This window comes from Lingula anatina, chromosome 1 (assembly GCF_051362555.1).
Source record: "Lingula anatina isolate TDL-2025a chromosome 1, LinAna3.0, whole genome shotgun sequence".
Lineage (NCBI taxonomy): Eukaryota > Metazoa > Brachiopoda > Lingulata > Lingulida > Lingulidae > Lingula > Lingula anatina.
Window position 1 is genome coordinate 15792816 of NC_141767.1, and position 16409 is coordinate 15809224.

General features: G+C 37.0%; 2 protein-coding genes and 1 long non-coding RNA gene across 3 annotated transcripts; all 3 read left to right on the forward strand.

Moving 5' to 3' along the window:
- The first annotated feature begins 2102 nt into the window (after positions 1 to 2102).
- Positions 2103 to 16085, forward strand: LOC147764014 (uncharacterized). The gene is made up of 7 exons (XM_087001767.1): positions 2103 to 2190; positions 2496 to 2525; positions 2806 to 2960; positions 3534 to 3561; positions 3718 to 4134; positions 4360 to 4562; positions 15204 to 16085. Exons 1-7 carry the CDS (start codon positions 2103 to 2105, stop codon positions 15225 to 15227), a joined length of 945 nt encoding a protein of 314 aa, XP_086857893.1. The 3' UTR covers positions 15228 to 16085.
- On the forward strand, positions 9736 to 11983 carry LOC147764015 (uncharacterized). Its single transcript, XR_015332200.1, has 2 exons — positions 9736 to 10494; positions 11116 to 11983. It is a non-coding gene; the product is annotated as an uncharacterized LOC147764015 (long non-coding RNA).
- LOC147764016 (uncharacterized) lies at positions 12400 to 13479 on the forward strand. Its single transcript, XM_087002663.1, is given in 2 exon segments — positions 12400 to 12850; positions 12852 to 13479. Coding segments are annotated over 2 exon segments (459 nt in total). The 5' UTR covers positions 12400 to 12606; the 3' UTR covers positions 13067 to 13479.
- Positions 16086 to 16409: the final 324 nt, after the last annotated feature.

Genomic DNA, 16409 nt, shown 5'->3' on the forward strand with positions numbered 1-16409 from the left:
ATTTTCCTGTTTCGTCTTTTCTTTTCACTGGGACGAGAGCTGCTAGCTTTAGAGTTATTACCTAACGACATTACGGTATAGCCCCCGGTTTGAAGCGCCGTCGTATATACGTTATCTGATCCTTCCGCTACCACCCCTTCAGACGAAAGGGATTGCAATCTTTCGCCGATGGCTTTAGGATTGTTCCTTATTATTGCGGGGGGGGGGGGGGTGATTTGAGTTTTTGTGAACATAAATCGGCTGGGCGTTCGGTTTTACGAACGGCCTGTGTTTCCCGGATTCAGGTTAGGTTAACATCAAGGAAGTTGACTGCTCTATCGTTGGTGGATACAGTGATGTTAAGGTCATAACTTTTGAAGAGCTTGACTAGATCCTTTCTGATGCTGTCAGCTTCACTTCCACCACAAGATTTCATCACGGCTAGTCCGTCGTCCCTATATAGTCCTACCGATGTGACGCACGCTGCTCTGCCGGGCTTCTTCGGCGGTACACATATTTCTTCCTGTATCCTATCTAGCAGGAATAATCCGACTAATTCACAAATTTCAGCGCCATCATAAGCTCCCATAGACACATCAAACTGTGAATCCCTATCCTTCCTATTAAGAACGAAAATCGGCCATATATTTCTATATATATATATATATATATATATATATATATATATATATATAGAGAGAGAGAGAGAGAGAGAGAGAGAGAGAGAGAGAGAGAGAGAGGACCATTCCCACAGATATTTAGATCGATCTATCTCCCTGGAGAGTCTCACAAAATTGCTGTCAACTTAACCGGCTTAAATGTCTGTCTGGCCTAGTAAAGCTGTTAGGGGGTAATTATCTGCACCCCCTGGCTGATTCGGTAGGCGTGACAGACATTTAAGCAGGTAAGTTGATATTAATTAAGTGAGACTCCCCATGGAGTTAGACCGATCCAGATGGATCGATCTAGGCATGGGAACCCAGTCAGAGAGAAGTTTGGCGTTGTCAAACGGCATTTTATGGCGACAACAATATCCGGAGCTTATTTACGCACATGAGCATTCTGTACATGCTTAATTTTCCCTGAGAGAGAGCATACGAACAAAACATTGTGCTTCGATATGAGAACCAGACAACTCTGGTGGTTTTAGCCTCCATATTCTAAAACTATCAATTTTTCTAACAAATAGGCCGAATATGGCGGTTTTCTTACTATATGTGATTATATGTATTATTACTGAAGATCCCAATAGTAACCAAGATGTATTTTGATTTAGCCAATTTCACGACTTTTATTTTAAAAAATTCAATTGTTACCTTCTGGGTATGCCCGTGAAACTCGGAGTCGGGGTTAATTGCATGTCTTTTGTTTATTTATTTATTTATCAATTGCAATTGTGTACAAATGCTCCGGACTGTTGAGCACTCTGTTCTACACTCACGCTTGGTATATATATATATCTGCGTATAGGGGCCCACAGCACCTACTATTTTTTTATTTTATATAATTAGCATGGATTATACGTTTAATCGTTGGTTAGTAATTCCAGTTCAAATATAATAATAAAATTATATTGAACCGCAAGATGCTGTTTATCTTCTCTCGATTCTATCTGTTCATGAATTAAATGATAGCCTTTATTTCACTTTCGCCGAGAGTTAGAATAAATATAAATCCAATATTTTTATTTCCACGAATTAAATAACCAGTGTTAGTTTGCTGACCCTGTTGTCCTTGCATATAAATTAATTCATTGTATGTAAAATTAAAGAAGAATTTTAGTTAGCGCGGGAGTAGCTAAAACTATTCCAGTAGGCCTACTTATTATAACTGAATAAGTAAAATTTCTACTCCTTGAAGTATCTAGTATTTCATAATCATAAAAAGCCTTGTTGGAGTACAGGGGTATATTTGCATATACATGTATATACATGGTGAGAGAGCATTTTTTCATACAGTCGTTAACAGTGACAGACAGCACAAAAGTAACTGGGAGATAGTGTGGTTTGTCACACCGTATTCCACGTTGATAAGTAGGCGTGGTCAACAAAACAGTTTTTGCATGGTGACAGACTATATAAACAAGCGGGTTTTTTACACGTTCATTCTGGACAGTGTCAATAATGTCTACAACAGAAGCACAGCTGAAGATGTGTTTGTCAGTGAAAGTGTTCGTGCATCTCTTTACTTTGTACATTTCTGTATCGTTGGGTGAGTGCTTGGAATACATGTAGGTTGTAACAAATTGCTGTTTACTCTGTATATTTTTGCCACTTACCGCTTAGATTTGTTGTAAGATATGATTATTGCACAAAGTATAAAAATTATATGGGAGAATACAACACAAACAATCGTTTATCTATTCTTTTGCAGCCTACATATTTTTATTCAATTTTGATCATGTGGGATTTCCGCTGATATACATGTATTTACCACTTTATTGTATAACATCTAATGACCCAATATGTACAAAAACATCCATAAAATATTAATGTGAATTCACTTTTTTCTTTCAGTTCCACCAACCACTGTACAAGGACAGACAGGTAATAACACAACTTTTTACTCTCTCACTATATCAGAAATATATCAAAACACCACAATTCCCATTTATTTCAGAGAAGTGAATTTTATAACATAGTTTGTTCATTTTAGTTAAGTATTTGAAACAGAAAGTAACACTATGCACTCTTGTACTGATATATTTCTTGGAAAGTCATCTTACCGAATGTTTGGAATACAATATGAGACATCTCTTGAGAAAAATACATTTAAATTTTGTTTGGGATAACAATTAATGTTTTTTTATTAATTTTATTTAACCAGCTTGCTCAGAGCTGTATTTTTTTAGCGCGCCCACCCCCGGCACCACTTCAGCCAGTGATTGCGTCGCAGATTGTGGCGTTGCTTTTAACCTTACAGGGTGCTGTGGGACTGATGAGTATGCCAGCAGGTGCATCTGCTACCTCGATAGTAACCCTGTAAGTTGAACGTTTTTGTTGTTTTAAAGGCAAAAGAAACATAAATGCAAAAATAGGATAGCGTAGGATGTATACAGGTACTCCGTAAATGAGTAAAAATGTTTGTGGAAAAGGCCCTTTGTTATCTTCGGATAAACTTACCAGATCGGAAAAACTTACCAAGCAAGGAAAACAACAACTTTATTTCTAGGACCAATAAAGATTCAATTAATGATCCGTTTACCTTTTTATACAGAGTAAGCAATAAAACTTTTTCCTGTAGACCATTCCTTATTCAAACACATTGCCCTGGCGCGTCAGCTAAATGAAATTTGAAGTATGTTTTTATGATATATCTATGGACAATCCAGTTAAATTGTTTTCAATGACATTGTAAACATGCATTCTTAGAAAAGGTGAATATTTAACAAATTTGCATATGTTGACATAAAACCTGCTTACTGTAACATTTAACAATTCGATTGGAGGCGTTACGAATGCTCTATAAAGAGGATAAAGAGTAGCATTTCATAACTAAAGAAAAGTGTCGATAAATAAAATTAGTTTCTAGTTGGTGTTGCTTTTTTCTTTCAGTATGGTAACTGCGCAGAGAATACGACAGGTGAGCGTTTTATTATGTTAACTAGTAACAAGGTATATATTACACCCAAATGTAATGTTAAGGTGATATATCCCTTTAACTTGGACTGCTTACTTGCACTGCCAGGTTCAGACCATGTTCAGACCAAATATCACAACTCGCATTCCTTGTTTTCAGCATCTACCACCACTGAGTCAACAAACACCGATTCGACCACCACCGAATCAACAACCACCGATTCTACCACAACCGAGTCAACAACCACCGATTCTACCACTACCGAGTCAACTACCACCGAATCAACAACCACCGATTCTACCACAACCGAGTCAACAACCACTGATTCTATCACTACCGAGTCAACAACCACCGATTCTACCACTACAGAGTCAACAACCACCAATTCTACCACTACCGAGTCAACTACCACCGAATCAACAACCACCGATTCTACCACAACCGAGTCAACAACAACCGATTCTACCACTACCGAGTCAACAACCACCGATTCTACCACTACCGAGTCAACTACCACCGATTCTACCACTACCGAGTCAACTACCACCGAATCAACAACCACCGCGCCTACTACCGGTGAGTCTTATATCTTTTTTTAAGTAATTGAAGCACTTTAATACTACATGTTCATGTACAAAGCGGGAGGTAATTCTTTCAATCAACCATTAAAAAACGCATTATAGTGGGAATCCCCTTGCCTTCTTGTCTTGAAATTACAAATAAGGAGTTTTAATGCGTGATATTTATATATCAGTTTAAAGACTAAGGAATGCAGAATGATCCATCTTTATTTTTTTTCAGTGGCGCCCGATATCTGTTCGTCGGATGCTACCCTCATTAAAGGCAGTGGCGGCACGGTGGCAGAGTATTATGTCAGAGTGAACCCCTGTACAGCTTTGTGCAGCAGTAAATATTCTACTGGCTTTTGGTCCACTGCACAGACGTACAGAGGTTGCTGTGGTAACAACATATGCTATTGTTCTTTAACGTCCGTTCTTTATTCTGTAAGTAATTTACCTCTATCATTAACATTTAACAACTAGTATAATAGTAAATGGACAAGTACAGACTTGACATTTAATATGGAATATTTTCTCCAAATCATAATTCATCAGTTTTTTTTTCCTATTTTGCTGACTGATAAATGAAAATAAGGATTAAAATTGTGTTCTAAATCTTTTGATAATCTGTTCGATGTCATTGTGATATCAGTTCATTAATTGAATTCGCCAGTCAAGCAAACAATAATACATTACCTATTTTAAGTCAACAACCATTGAAAGCGATATTTTGAACACCCATATTTTCCAAATTATCTTCTTTAAAAGAGTTACACGCCCCACAAAGGCCCGTCATGTCAGTGTCTAGTCACAGCAATAATCGCTGTTACGCCAGCCCTCATCTTGCTGCTACCAGAGCTTTCAAGCGGCAAGGCATTCCTTAGGATAGGTTTTTAAAGTTTAATCTGGAATAAAATTCCAGGCAACTGTTAAAATTTGTCCAATTTGGTTCAGTTTTGTTGTAGGACATGCAGGCCGTTGATTCGGCGAGTAATGACCTACCCACATATTGTATATGTGGTTCAAATATGGGGATCTTGATAACCAAGGTAGTTGCTCATTCCCTTGATTCTGTAAGTTATCTGCTATTAAAAGTGCTCTGTGTGAACCGGCAATCTCATCGTGCAACTTAAAATTGTTCTTAAGGTGCGACCTGTCAAATGATGGTCAAGTGGTTCCCAGAGTATTGCTTTATTGTACCACCAGCGTTGGCGTTTAGTTTAGTCCCGTCCGGTCCGTTCCGCCGGCTCCGCCGCCATGTTACCGTTACCGCTTCTCCTCCTAGACTACAAGGGCCTGCGTACCCATCTCTTGGATTTAGGTCACCTATAATCTCAACTCGCTCCACGTAAAATTTGGGCTTCATCGGTTTAGGGGTCTAGGTGTGGCGCTCATTGCAATGCACCCTTGTCCAAAATTGGCAAAATTAAATGCTAATTATCTACCATACCGAAGGAATTATGGGAAAAATTTCTATAGACGGCTGACCGAAAGTCATATGTGGAGATTTCAAATATGCTCTTGGATTTGACCTTTGACCTTTATTTCAAGGTCAAACGGGTCAAAATTTCCGAAAAAAATTTTATTTGACTAATATTCAGAAACTACTCAGATCTAACCTATAATATTATTGGCAGGTGTTACCCTTCAGGTCATCTTTCATCTCCGTGAGTTTGGGGTCAATCGGTGCATTTTCACGGGAGTAGCCGCCATAAGTGACCGAAACTGAAAACTGTCTCTAATTCGGGAACCATTGGTGCTAGAGACCTGTTCTTTTTTGCATTTTGTAGAGCATGCCAAGCCCAACACTGTAGGTGGTCTCCGTTTTTCTCCGTACGGTTTACGAGTTATGCTGAATCAAAAAGTACATTGTGGTGGTGAAAGCAAAATGTGCAATACGGTAATGTATAATAAATTTTGAACTTCTGGAAAATAAAACATAAGGGTTGGCAAAGCAGACAACTTCTGGTCTAAAATGACATTATTTCATGAAATTTGAACATCTGGAACTTCTGAGCACCTCCCATTTCAAGAATTTCAACCAAAATGACCTTTTCTTTATTTCAATTAATTTCTTCTGTAGGAAATTTATGGCACATTATTGTAACTCCAAAATTGTAACATTTAGTCCCTTATATCTCCAAAACTGGCAGAGATAGGCATATGCTGGCAATTTAACTGTGACCTTGAAATTGACCTTTGACCTACTTTTCACCATGAACTGAACTTTGCAAATTTTCGTTCCCTTTTATCTCCAAAACTGGCAGAGATACGCCAATAGTTACTATTGAACTTGAATAGGAAGTCATATACTGGCAGTTTACTGTGACCTTGAAATTGACCTTTGACCTACTTTTTACGATGATCTGAACTTTGATTGTAGCATTTTTAGTTATATATATATATATATATATATATATTTTTTTTTTTGCATATTTTGAGAATTCCTGTTGATTACATTTTTTAGGAAGTCATATACTGGTAATCTAAGTGTAACCTTTAAATTGACCTTTGACCTACTTTTCACCATAAACTGAACTTTGCAACTTTTTTTAATGCTTTAACTTTCAAAACTGGCAAAGATACGCCCATCGCTACTATTGAATTTGAATAGGAAATCATTAGAGGCTTAACTGCGACCTTAAATTTGACCTTTGACCTACTTTTCACCATAATCTGAACTTTGCAAATTTTCGTTCTCTTTTATCTCCAAAACTGGCAGAGATAGGTCCATAGTTACTATTGAACTTGAATAGGAAGTCATATACTGGCAATCTAAGTGTAACCTTTAAATTGACCTTTCACCTACTTTTCAACATGAATTGAACTTTGCAAATTTTCGTTCCCCTTTATCTCCAAAACTGGCAGAGATAGGTCCATAGTTACTATTGAATTTGAATAGGAAGTCATATACTGGCAATCTAAGTGTAACCTTTAAATTGACCTTTGACCTACTTTTCAACGTGAACTGAACTTTGCAAATTTTCGTTCCCTTTTATCTCCAAAACTGGCAGAGATAGGTCCATAGTTACTATTGAACTTGAATAGGAAGTCATAAACTGGCAATCTAAGTGTAACCTTGAAATTGACCTTTGACCTACTTTTCACCATGAACTGAACTTTGCAAATTTTGGTTCCCTTTTATCTCCAAAACTGGCAGAGATAGGTCCATAGTTACTATTGAACTTGAATAGGAAGTTATTAGAGGCTTAACTGTGACCTTAAATTTGACCTTTGACCTACTTTTCACCATGATCTGAACTTTTGAACTTAAATAGGAAGTCATATACTGGCAATCTAAGTGTAACCTTTAGATTGACCTTTGACCTTCTTTCATGATAAACATTTAGCCCTTATATCTCCAAAACTGGTAAAGATACACCCATAGTTACTATTGAAAATGAATAGCAAGTCATATACTGGCAATCTAAGTGTAACCTTTAAATTGACCTTTGACCTACTTTTCACCATAAACTGAACTTTGCAACTTTTTTAATGCTTCAACTTTCAAAACTGGCAAAGATACGCCCATCGTTACTATTGAATTTGAATAGGAAGTCATTAGAGGCTTAACTGCGACCTTAAATTTGACCTTTGACCTACTTTTCACCATGATCTGAACTTTGCAAATTTTCGTTCCCTTTTATCTCCAAAACTGGCAGAGATAGGTCCATAGTTACTATTGAACTTGAATAGGAAGTCATATACTGGCAATCTAAGTGTAACCTTTAAATTGACCTTTGACCTACTTTTTCACCATGAACTGAGCTTTGCACATTTTCTTGCCCCTCATATCTTCAAAACTAGTAGAGATATGCCCAGTGTTGCCCAGTTTAGGTTTTTTCTTTTGTCAGACTATATGCAACACTGACAACACATTTCAAGGAAAACCAATAGGCCTATTGCCTAGCGAATCACAGCATTGAATAATGTAAGGAAAATACAGGTCAATTCGAAAATCTGCTTGATTGTACCATTTTTATTTTATTTTATTTTATTTTTTTTATTTATTTATTTTTTTTTTTGTGCATATTTTGAGAACTCTTGTTGATTGTATTTTATAGAGCTTGTCAAGCACAAGACTGGTGTTAGTGTCCCTTTTTTGGGGGGTTTTCCATACGAATGCTCTTACTCCAGCTGGCGGTATCGCCTCTTTGATCCTCTAGTTTGATCTGGTTCAGGTTTTCATCGATGACTTCCATTAGTGATTTGGCACCAATGTGGTATCCACCCCAAATAGTGACGCTTTCAATGACCCTAGTCACCTTAAGAAGTGGCACACGCCTTGTCGTAAGCCTCTCCAGGATGTCTGTAAACTCTGTTTTGACCTCAGTAAAGAAAGCCACGCGGTTTCAGTGCTCTACCCAGAAACGGTTATGGTCCCCAATTAATTAGAGAAACAGACTACGCTGTTTTGCTGTTTACAATGGCTTCCTCAGAGGTCGCCTGATATCTTAACCTGCTGAAACCATTTTGGTGTTCTAAGAGCCTTGAAAACGTGTTTTGGTGACAATTTGCCAATGATTCAAAACGGACTGGATGGTTTTGGTTTAATTGCAGCAGCATATCCTGACGGACAGTGAATCCTGTACCCTGGTGGTAAGATGTCGATATATTGGGCGTGGTCTCTGTGTTAGTGCATCAGTCTGTGCATAACTCTATAAAACTATGCAGACCATTCCGTTTGACACATAAATCAGTCTGGCAATGCCTGTCTTTTTTGTGCCATTCTGGCACAGCTTAACAATTTTATAAAACACTGCTTAACTCATTTTACGCACTGCAAAACCGACCGCTTGCATGCAAAATTTCAAATTCTTCGATACAGTAGTTGCCGATATATGGATAGTTTTTTTACAGAACCATGCTTCATCAAAGCCAAGGTTTGACCAGCCCAAATCGCTGCATATTACACAATGCAGCCGTGCATCAGACTTGGTAGACAGTTTATTGGTAGCGACACACCTGTCTTCATACTTCTCCAGTCAGATATCTTCTGTGAGATCTGAGTTTTTTTAAAAAAAGAACGCATTTTTAATAGGCATACCATTAAAACTGAAATATTTCATATTAAATGTCAAGTCTGTATATATAAAAGATGTATATAAATGATTACTATTTTATAGAATCTGTTTAGAAAAATCAGAGAATAAGATAGTTGATATTGATCACCCCACCCATCTTTACAACTCTATCAGCGTCAAAGATTGAGCTTTGAAGTGAAAAAAGTGCAAACGCCCCTTTCTTCCGCTGTTTCCTCAATGTTTAGGTGAATTCAAACTAAATAATTTAAGGAAGCCAAACTTTCAGTGGGTAGAGAATATTGTATCACATTGATATTTTAAAGTTTTGCCAAGTACTATTCAATAAAGCCATATTTTCTCCTTCTCTTGTTGTAGTTTCAGTTTTTAGTCAGAATTTTTAGTTTCATTTTTCCCACTCACTCAACCTCTCTTCCTCCTCCTCATCTACCGTTTTCACTCCGATATGAGATATACGGGACTAGATTCTAAAGGCTGGGTCACACTGCGCTTGCGACCTAATTAAGAGGCTATGGCATATTTTGATCGGCAAGTAGTTGCAAACCGGTTGCAACAAGGTTGCAGTATGGTATCTGCAACCTCTTACAGACAATCTTCAAGTCAGAGTTTACCAGTCGCACACCGTTTGGCGTGCGATAAACAACCTGTCAGCAACCACTTGGTGACTGAAAACCGGTTACCGGACTTCATTTCCTTCCTAAGAATAGAACCAGTCATGTTATGCGAGCTTTTGGACAGACTACACCCTCGCCTAACTAAACTGGATACAAACTTGCGCAAAGCCTTGACTGCAGGACATAAGCTCGCCATAACATTACGTTTTCTGGCATCTGGAAATACCTATCGCAGCCTTGCTTTTTCCTTCCGTGTGGCACACAACACAATTTCTCTAATAGTGAAAGAAGTATGCAAAGCAATTGTTGAGGAATATGGAGATGAAACTGTATCTTTTCCCAATACAGAGGAAGGTTGGAAGGATTTAATCGAGGGATTCAGCAAAAAATGGAACTTTTGCAACACTATTGATGCCATTGATGGGAAACAAATTGCGATAAAAGCGCCCAGCAATAACCTTGCGCGCGTTATACGTCACAGGTCTTGCGTAACTACCCACGTGCTACGATTTTTCCCTTGGGGGGGGCAGCAAGCGGACATTTTGTACAGGAGCAATGCAGAGATGGGTGAAAACGATACGTTGTTTTTAACCGAAAACGATGCCCCCGGGGCGAAACTGCCAACACCAAAAGTAAAGGAGCATACCAACGTTGTTTTGAAACGGTGTGGTTAGCCTGTCAGTGGCGAGTTGGGGAGAAAAGAGCAGCACTGATAGCAAGGTACTGTGTACACGTGAACCGGCAAAGTTAATGATAATTTCATGTTGCAAAAGCATAATTAAATCAGTTAGTTTTTTTCCAAACGATATTATTTGAATAGCAGATACATAGATCAAACTAACAACAATAAAAATTTTGATGACATTGAAAATCAAAACCTGCGGTGCACGGTAGGTTGAGGAGGACACTGCCACAGCAAGTAATGCATGAATTTTGTTACATAACACCATATGCTTGTGTCGTTGTTAACTCTGTGGCATTATTACTGCTCAAATTAATACCTGATACTATTTCTCAGGCTACGAAGTACAAATCAACTTATTTTGTGGCAATTGACCTCCATGTTCCATCATGTGTGCAGGTTGTTTATTATTATTATTTGTTCAAGCACATTTTGATAAAGTGGCTATGCTTTAACAAGAGAAAGTCAAAATTTATGCTGAAGTTTAAAAGATTAAATCATCAGTAGTATATACAATTAAAGCTATTTGATTATGCATATTTGATTTTCAGTTATCTTGATTATGATACGTGGTTGCTGCCTTTTTCTTTTGCCCTCAAATCAATATATAACAAGTAAATTGATAATGCTTTATTACAATTTTGGCTTTATACTTTCAGATGTAAAAAATGTGTATCTGTTGGTAAAGTTGTAGAGATTGATGTGAGCATAGATCAGGGGAAATGGTATTAGAGAAAATAGGAGGACAAGACATAGATACTAGTAGATCCATCATCACAGCAAAGGTAGATGGTGTGATCTTGTCCCTGAAGCTGTGCCTCAAGTTTTCAACTGGTTGAGTCCTTACTAAGACAAGCTGCTGCGGTGTGAATTGCAATATGTACATTCAGGTTATACTTGGCAGATTTATGACAAAAGAGACCTTCACAATATACATGTACTTCAAAGGAGTTATTCTTGCATCTACTGGAGAGTATGCCTCATCAAAAGTACACAGTTTGAGTGACTAGATCATTGTCTGCAAATAGTGAGGCAGTGAAGGCTGCAAGATACCATTGTTTTTCAGTATTAAGACTGACAGTATCTGTTTTTATTATTATTTTTTATTATTCATTTTTAATGGGAGGGATATTCACTTTGTTCTTTCTATGCCCATTCAGTTTAGGGTTGGTGGCAATATATGGTAAATCTGTCATGCCTGTATGTAGAATTTCTTTTGCTCAAATTTCTACATTTATTAAATGCATTATGAAGTTTCCTGAGTGATTAATGAGGTTACTTGTAGAAATATCTTGCCTACACGCATTTTGTGATATTTTTACTGCTTTATACGTATGATTATTCACATTTCATCAGTGGTGTGTGAAAGGTATTTGCATTTTAGAACTGTAGATCTGTGTACCAGCAGGGTTATATTGCAGTAATATTTGTTTATGTTTCTAAAAATAAGCTTCATGTTTGATAATTAATTGGTTTGAAATAAATAAATAACCCAAATAAAATTAATTCATTTTATATTTCACATAATCTGTTCTTATTATTTCTTCTAAGCATTTAATCATAACATCTCCCACCATTATACTGTTATTGTGTAATGCCTCAGTTGCCTAACTTTTGCCAAATTTCCAATATCTACAGGTCGTGTTGTTTAATGCTTGGGGTCTTTTCTCTGGCGGCGGTTAATTGGGGACACCTGTGCGGCCTGTCAACGCACCAAGACCCACTTTTGTCAGTGCCACATTTTCCATTGCCGTAAATATCAAATTTGTGAATAGAATGAGGAATAATGACAGTTATGAAAAAATGTTTGGAAGTACCTGTCACCTTCGCCACAGTAACCATATGGGCTGTGCCGCCCCCCCACCACAGGCGACACCTTGCGGAGCAAGCGTGCGTAATCCAGGGTGCAACTGAAAATAACCTTGTCGCGCAACCTTATTCAGGCACTCTGTTCCACAATTACAAAGACTTTTTTCAGTTATTTTACTTGCAGTGGTAGACTCCAATTATAGGTTCATCTGGGTAAATGTTGGGGCAAATGGCTCAACTTCTGATTGCCATATGTCTTTAACAACACGTTACGCAGGTCTATAGAGAATGGGACTGTCGGTATACAAGCTCCTCAACCTCTTCCAGGAGATGACAAGCTGATGCTATTTTTTCTTAATGGCGACGATGCATTTCCCCTCTCTACCTGGATGATGAAGCCTTTCAAACGTCGCGATCTTTCCGAGGAAGAGAGGCTTTTCAATTATAGGTTATCTCGCGGAAGGCTAGTTGTTGAAAATGGCTTCGGTATTCTTGCTAACAGATTCAGGTGCCTTCAAACAAGGTTATTGCCACACCCAGATACAGTCAATTTTATAGGTTTTATGTTGTGTGTGCCTGCATAATATTATGCGTAATCGATACCCAAACCTCCAAAACCGGGCATTAGATCGTGAAACAGAAAACCATGAACTCATCCCTGGAAGTTGGCGGGATGAGGGAGTATTAAAAGATAAGGAAAATGTTATAGCTCTATCCGCTGCTTCGAGGGAGGCAAAACAACAGAGGGAATATCTTAAACATTTTTATACAACGATTGGATCCGTTCCATGGCAGCTTTAAATGATTTAATCTTTTGAATATGAAACTAAGATTCTGTTATGAGATTCTGTTATAACGTTACAGTTGATTTCTGTGCTACCAATTTTGCCAAACTTACAATTATAAATAATAAGAAAAATATTTGTACTATATATTGGCATTTATATCAAACCAGTGGTGTAATAAAACACATATTTGGTATGTTTTCAGCCTTATTAATCTAATAATAGGCATGAATATTTTCTTGTTTAAATACTTGAGCTATTCGAGGTCGCAAGGCCTGTGCAGTTACGGTCACACTGCACAAAAAACCTTGCGACTTGCAACTGCCACCGGTTGCAGAAAGGTCGGCGACAAGTTGCAACAACTCGCAAAGTGGTCTCCAAATGAACGCTGGGTTACAATCCAGTCTCGCCGTTTTTTAGGTGCAGCACCGATAACCTCCTGGCGACCGAGAAGCCTATTTGTGGTATCCAACCGGTTGCTAAAACGTTGCCGACTGCTTAGCAACTGATTTGCAACTGATTGTGTGGTTTTCCTATTGTCTTTGTAGCCCCAAGCGTTACACTTACAATACAACATTATATAATTAAATAGTGACGGATCCTGCGCATCATGTATTTTTCCATTCAAGTCCTTGTGGTACGAATACTAAGTACTGGGAGAAAGTTAATTTGTATATCTTTGAACTTTTTTATATTACTGACACTGTTTTATTGTTATAAAAATGTCTGACGATTAAATTTATTGTAATAAGTATGAATCAAACTTTGCTATTTAATTTTTTTATTTTCTCTGCGCCCGCCTATTTGCTTAATTGTTCTTGCATTGATTACGACTTTGCAAATTAAAAAAGTGAGATATGTAAGGCTGCTTTAGTCATTAAAAAAAACAATGTTTCCAGTAAATTTTACAACAATAATTGTCAAAATTAGCCATGAGATAGGAATGGATAAAAAGATAATAGTTTAAAGTTTACATTGTGATAATCGTTAAATGATTGTTTTGGCGCTTTTGTATCCCACTGATAACTGTATAGAAAAATAATTATCACTGAACATTAAACAAACAAAATTATTTTTACACTTTTATTATTTAAATTATCCATTTATTTGGACTCATTAAATTTTATACTTGGAAGCCAATTGATAATAAAAACTAAACGTTGCACTAAATAACAAAATATTTAATTATAATACTAATTGTTTTGAAGATTTTGTATCCCACTGATAACTGCATAGAAAAATAATTATCACTTAACCTTAAACAAACGAAATTGTTTTTTACTTTTATTTTTCAAACTATCAATTTATTTCGACTCAGTAAATTTTATACTTGGAAGCCAATTGATGCTACAAACTAAACTTTGCACTTTTAAGTTAAAATAAAATAAAAATTAAATAATAAATTAATCAAAATAAATTAAAATAAAATAATATTCAATTATAAAACTAACCATATCTTAGACTCAATTACACAGTTTTTCATTAGACTGCATTTAGTAATCATTAATAAAAACTCCATGGGTGCCCTGGTGTCAAATGCTGAGAAGTGGACGCGGGAGTAGGAAAAGCAGAAGCGGGGGTTGGGAGAGAGGGAATGGTTAAGGCCGAAGTGTTCAATGGAGACGGAAAAGATGTGTTAACTTGAGGACGTTGAGGAGTAAACAAGTACATTGTATGTAGGCCTGTGACTGAGCTGCGCTTCTTGGTTGCGTGCTTTTAGAATTAAGTCCACGCTCTGTTGCTGAAATATCGCCAACTGTTGCTCAGATAGATTGTCAACTTCCGTAGCTAAATACTGGCAAAATGCTTTTCAGCTAGATGTGGGTTATTGATCACTGACAATTTTACATAGGTTAATAATACTCTCTTCAACTGGATCTGGCTTACGTTTCCTTTTGTTGGTCTTGGCGCTGCTGGTTAAAGGTTCTTCCTCTTCGCCGTCATCTTCTTGTCCAGGGGGCTATAATTAAAACTGTGAAAAACTTTTAAGGAACATTATAGACACTATATATTTTAAAACCTGTGGCAACTCCTTGCGACTGAGGTTGCAAAGAGGTTGCCAAAAGGTTGCAAGCGCAGTGTGACCCAGCCTTAACTAGATTCTGAATCATTCTGAATTTTAGTATTTCTATGAAAGTTTTAATTTCTTTCAGAGTAGTTGCACGTTGATAAACTGATGAGATGCGGAGAAGTTTTCAATGGAGTCGCAGAAAGACATCTGCAGAGTGTTTCTGCTGAATAATCGAAAACAAATTCTTTTGATTGGACTTACTGTTTATAATGTATCTAGAACCATCTACATGCCTTCCTTTTTTGCGAGGATTTTCCCAAACTGAATATCGTGTTCAGTTAAGTACATTTTATGAATGATTAAAGTGAAGTAAGTGTGCTAACATTTAAGAATGGCCATGTCAAAAAACTTTTTTAATAGTTACGGATTGCAGTTATAAATCGAAAATAATACATTCTTGTGGGAATATTGATTAGTGGTGTTTAATGTAAAGGTGATAAGCGTACTTAGACTTAGTGTTAGTCTCCGCGTTATCTTTGGTAGCTTTTCTGTATCAATCTTGATTTGCCTGATATCTTTTAGATTTTGTATTTTACTTATCGCACAGTTTACAAGTAAAAGGCTAATATAAACTCAGATTGGAGTTTTTGTAATCAGTCATATAAAACACAGTTTTTTTTCTGAATAAATCTCCACCCGGTTAGTTTTACAGGTAACCCGTACCAGTTTTTGAAATCTTTTTCCAGTGTCTTTATGTTGACAGACCAATTTATTTAGAAGGTTTTCACAATATTTCTATTTATATTGCGGTTGCATATTTCATTTATCATAATCTTTTCACCGAATATAGAGACGTATAATTTGTCCGTGAATTAAATACACTTCAATAAGTGGGAAACATGTAGTCGAGGGCACAGGAAACTCAAATAAATTTGTATCAGCTTTTGCTTTTGAACTTTGAAGACATTTGTTTTTCATTTTAAAAGATGTTTTGATCAAATTAGGGCTTGGTTTTAATCGTCGTGATTCTGTACAAATGGCTTAATTTTCACAATTGCCGAGGAGCAGACACGTGTTCATTCAATCTTTTTGAAGTATTCAAAACTGTTCAATAGATCTTTTGCATGGACTGTCAAACATTTTTTCAGGTATGAAATTATAATTGAGTAATCAATGAAAACCACGTGGAGTTGCCCACCTTCTTCCAGCGTTTTGTCTATTAGCATCTGAAGGCATGCCAGCATGTCGCACGTGCCAAGATTCGTTTGATAACTAGTTTGTTCATCTGGTAGTTCCAGTTCCACCTTGGCTTTTATGCGATTAAGTATTATGATGGGAAGGTCCTTGC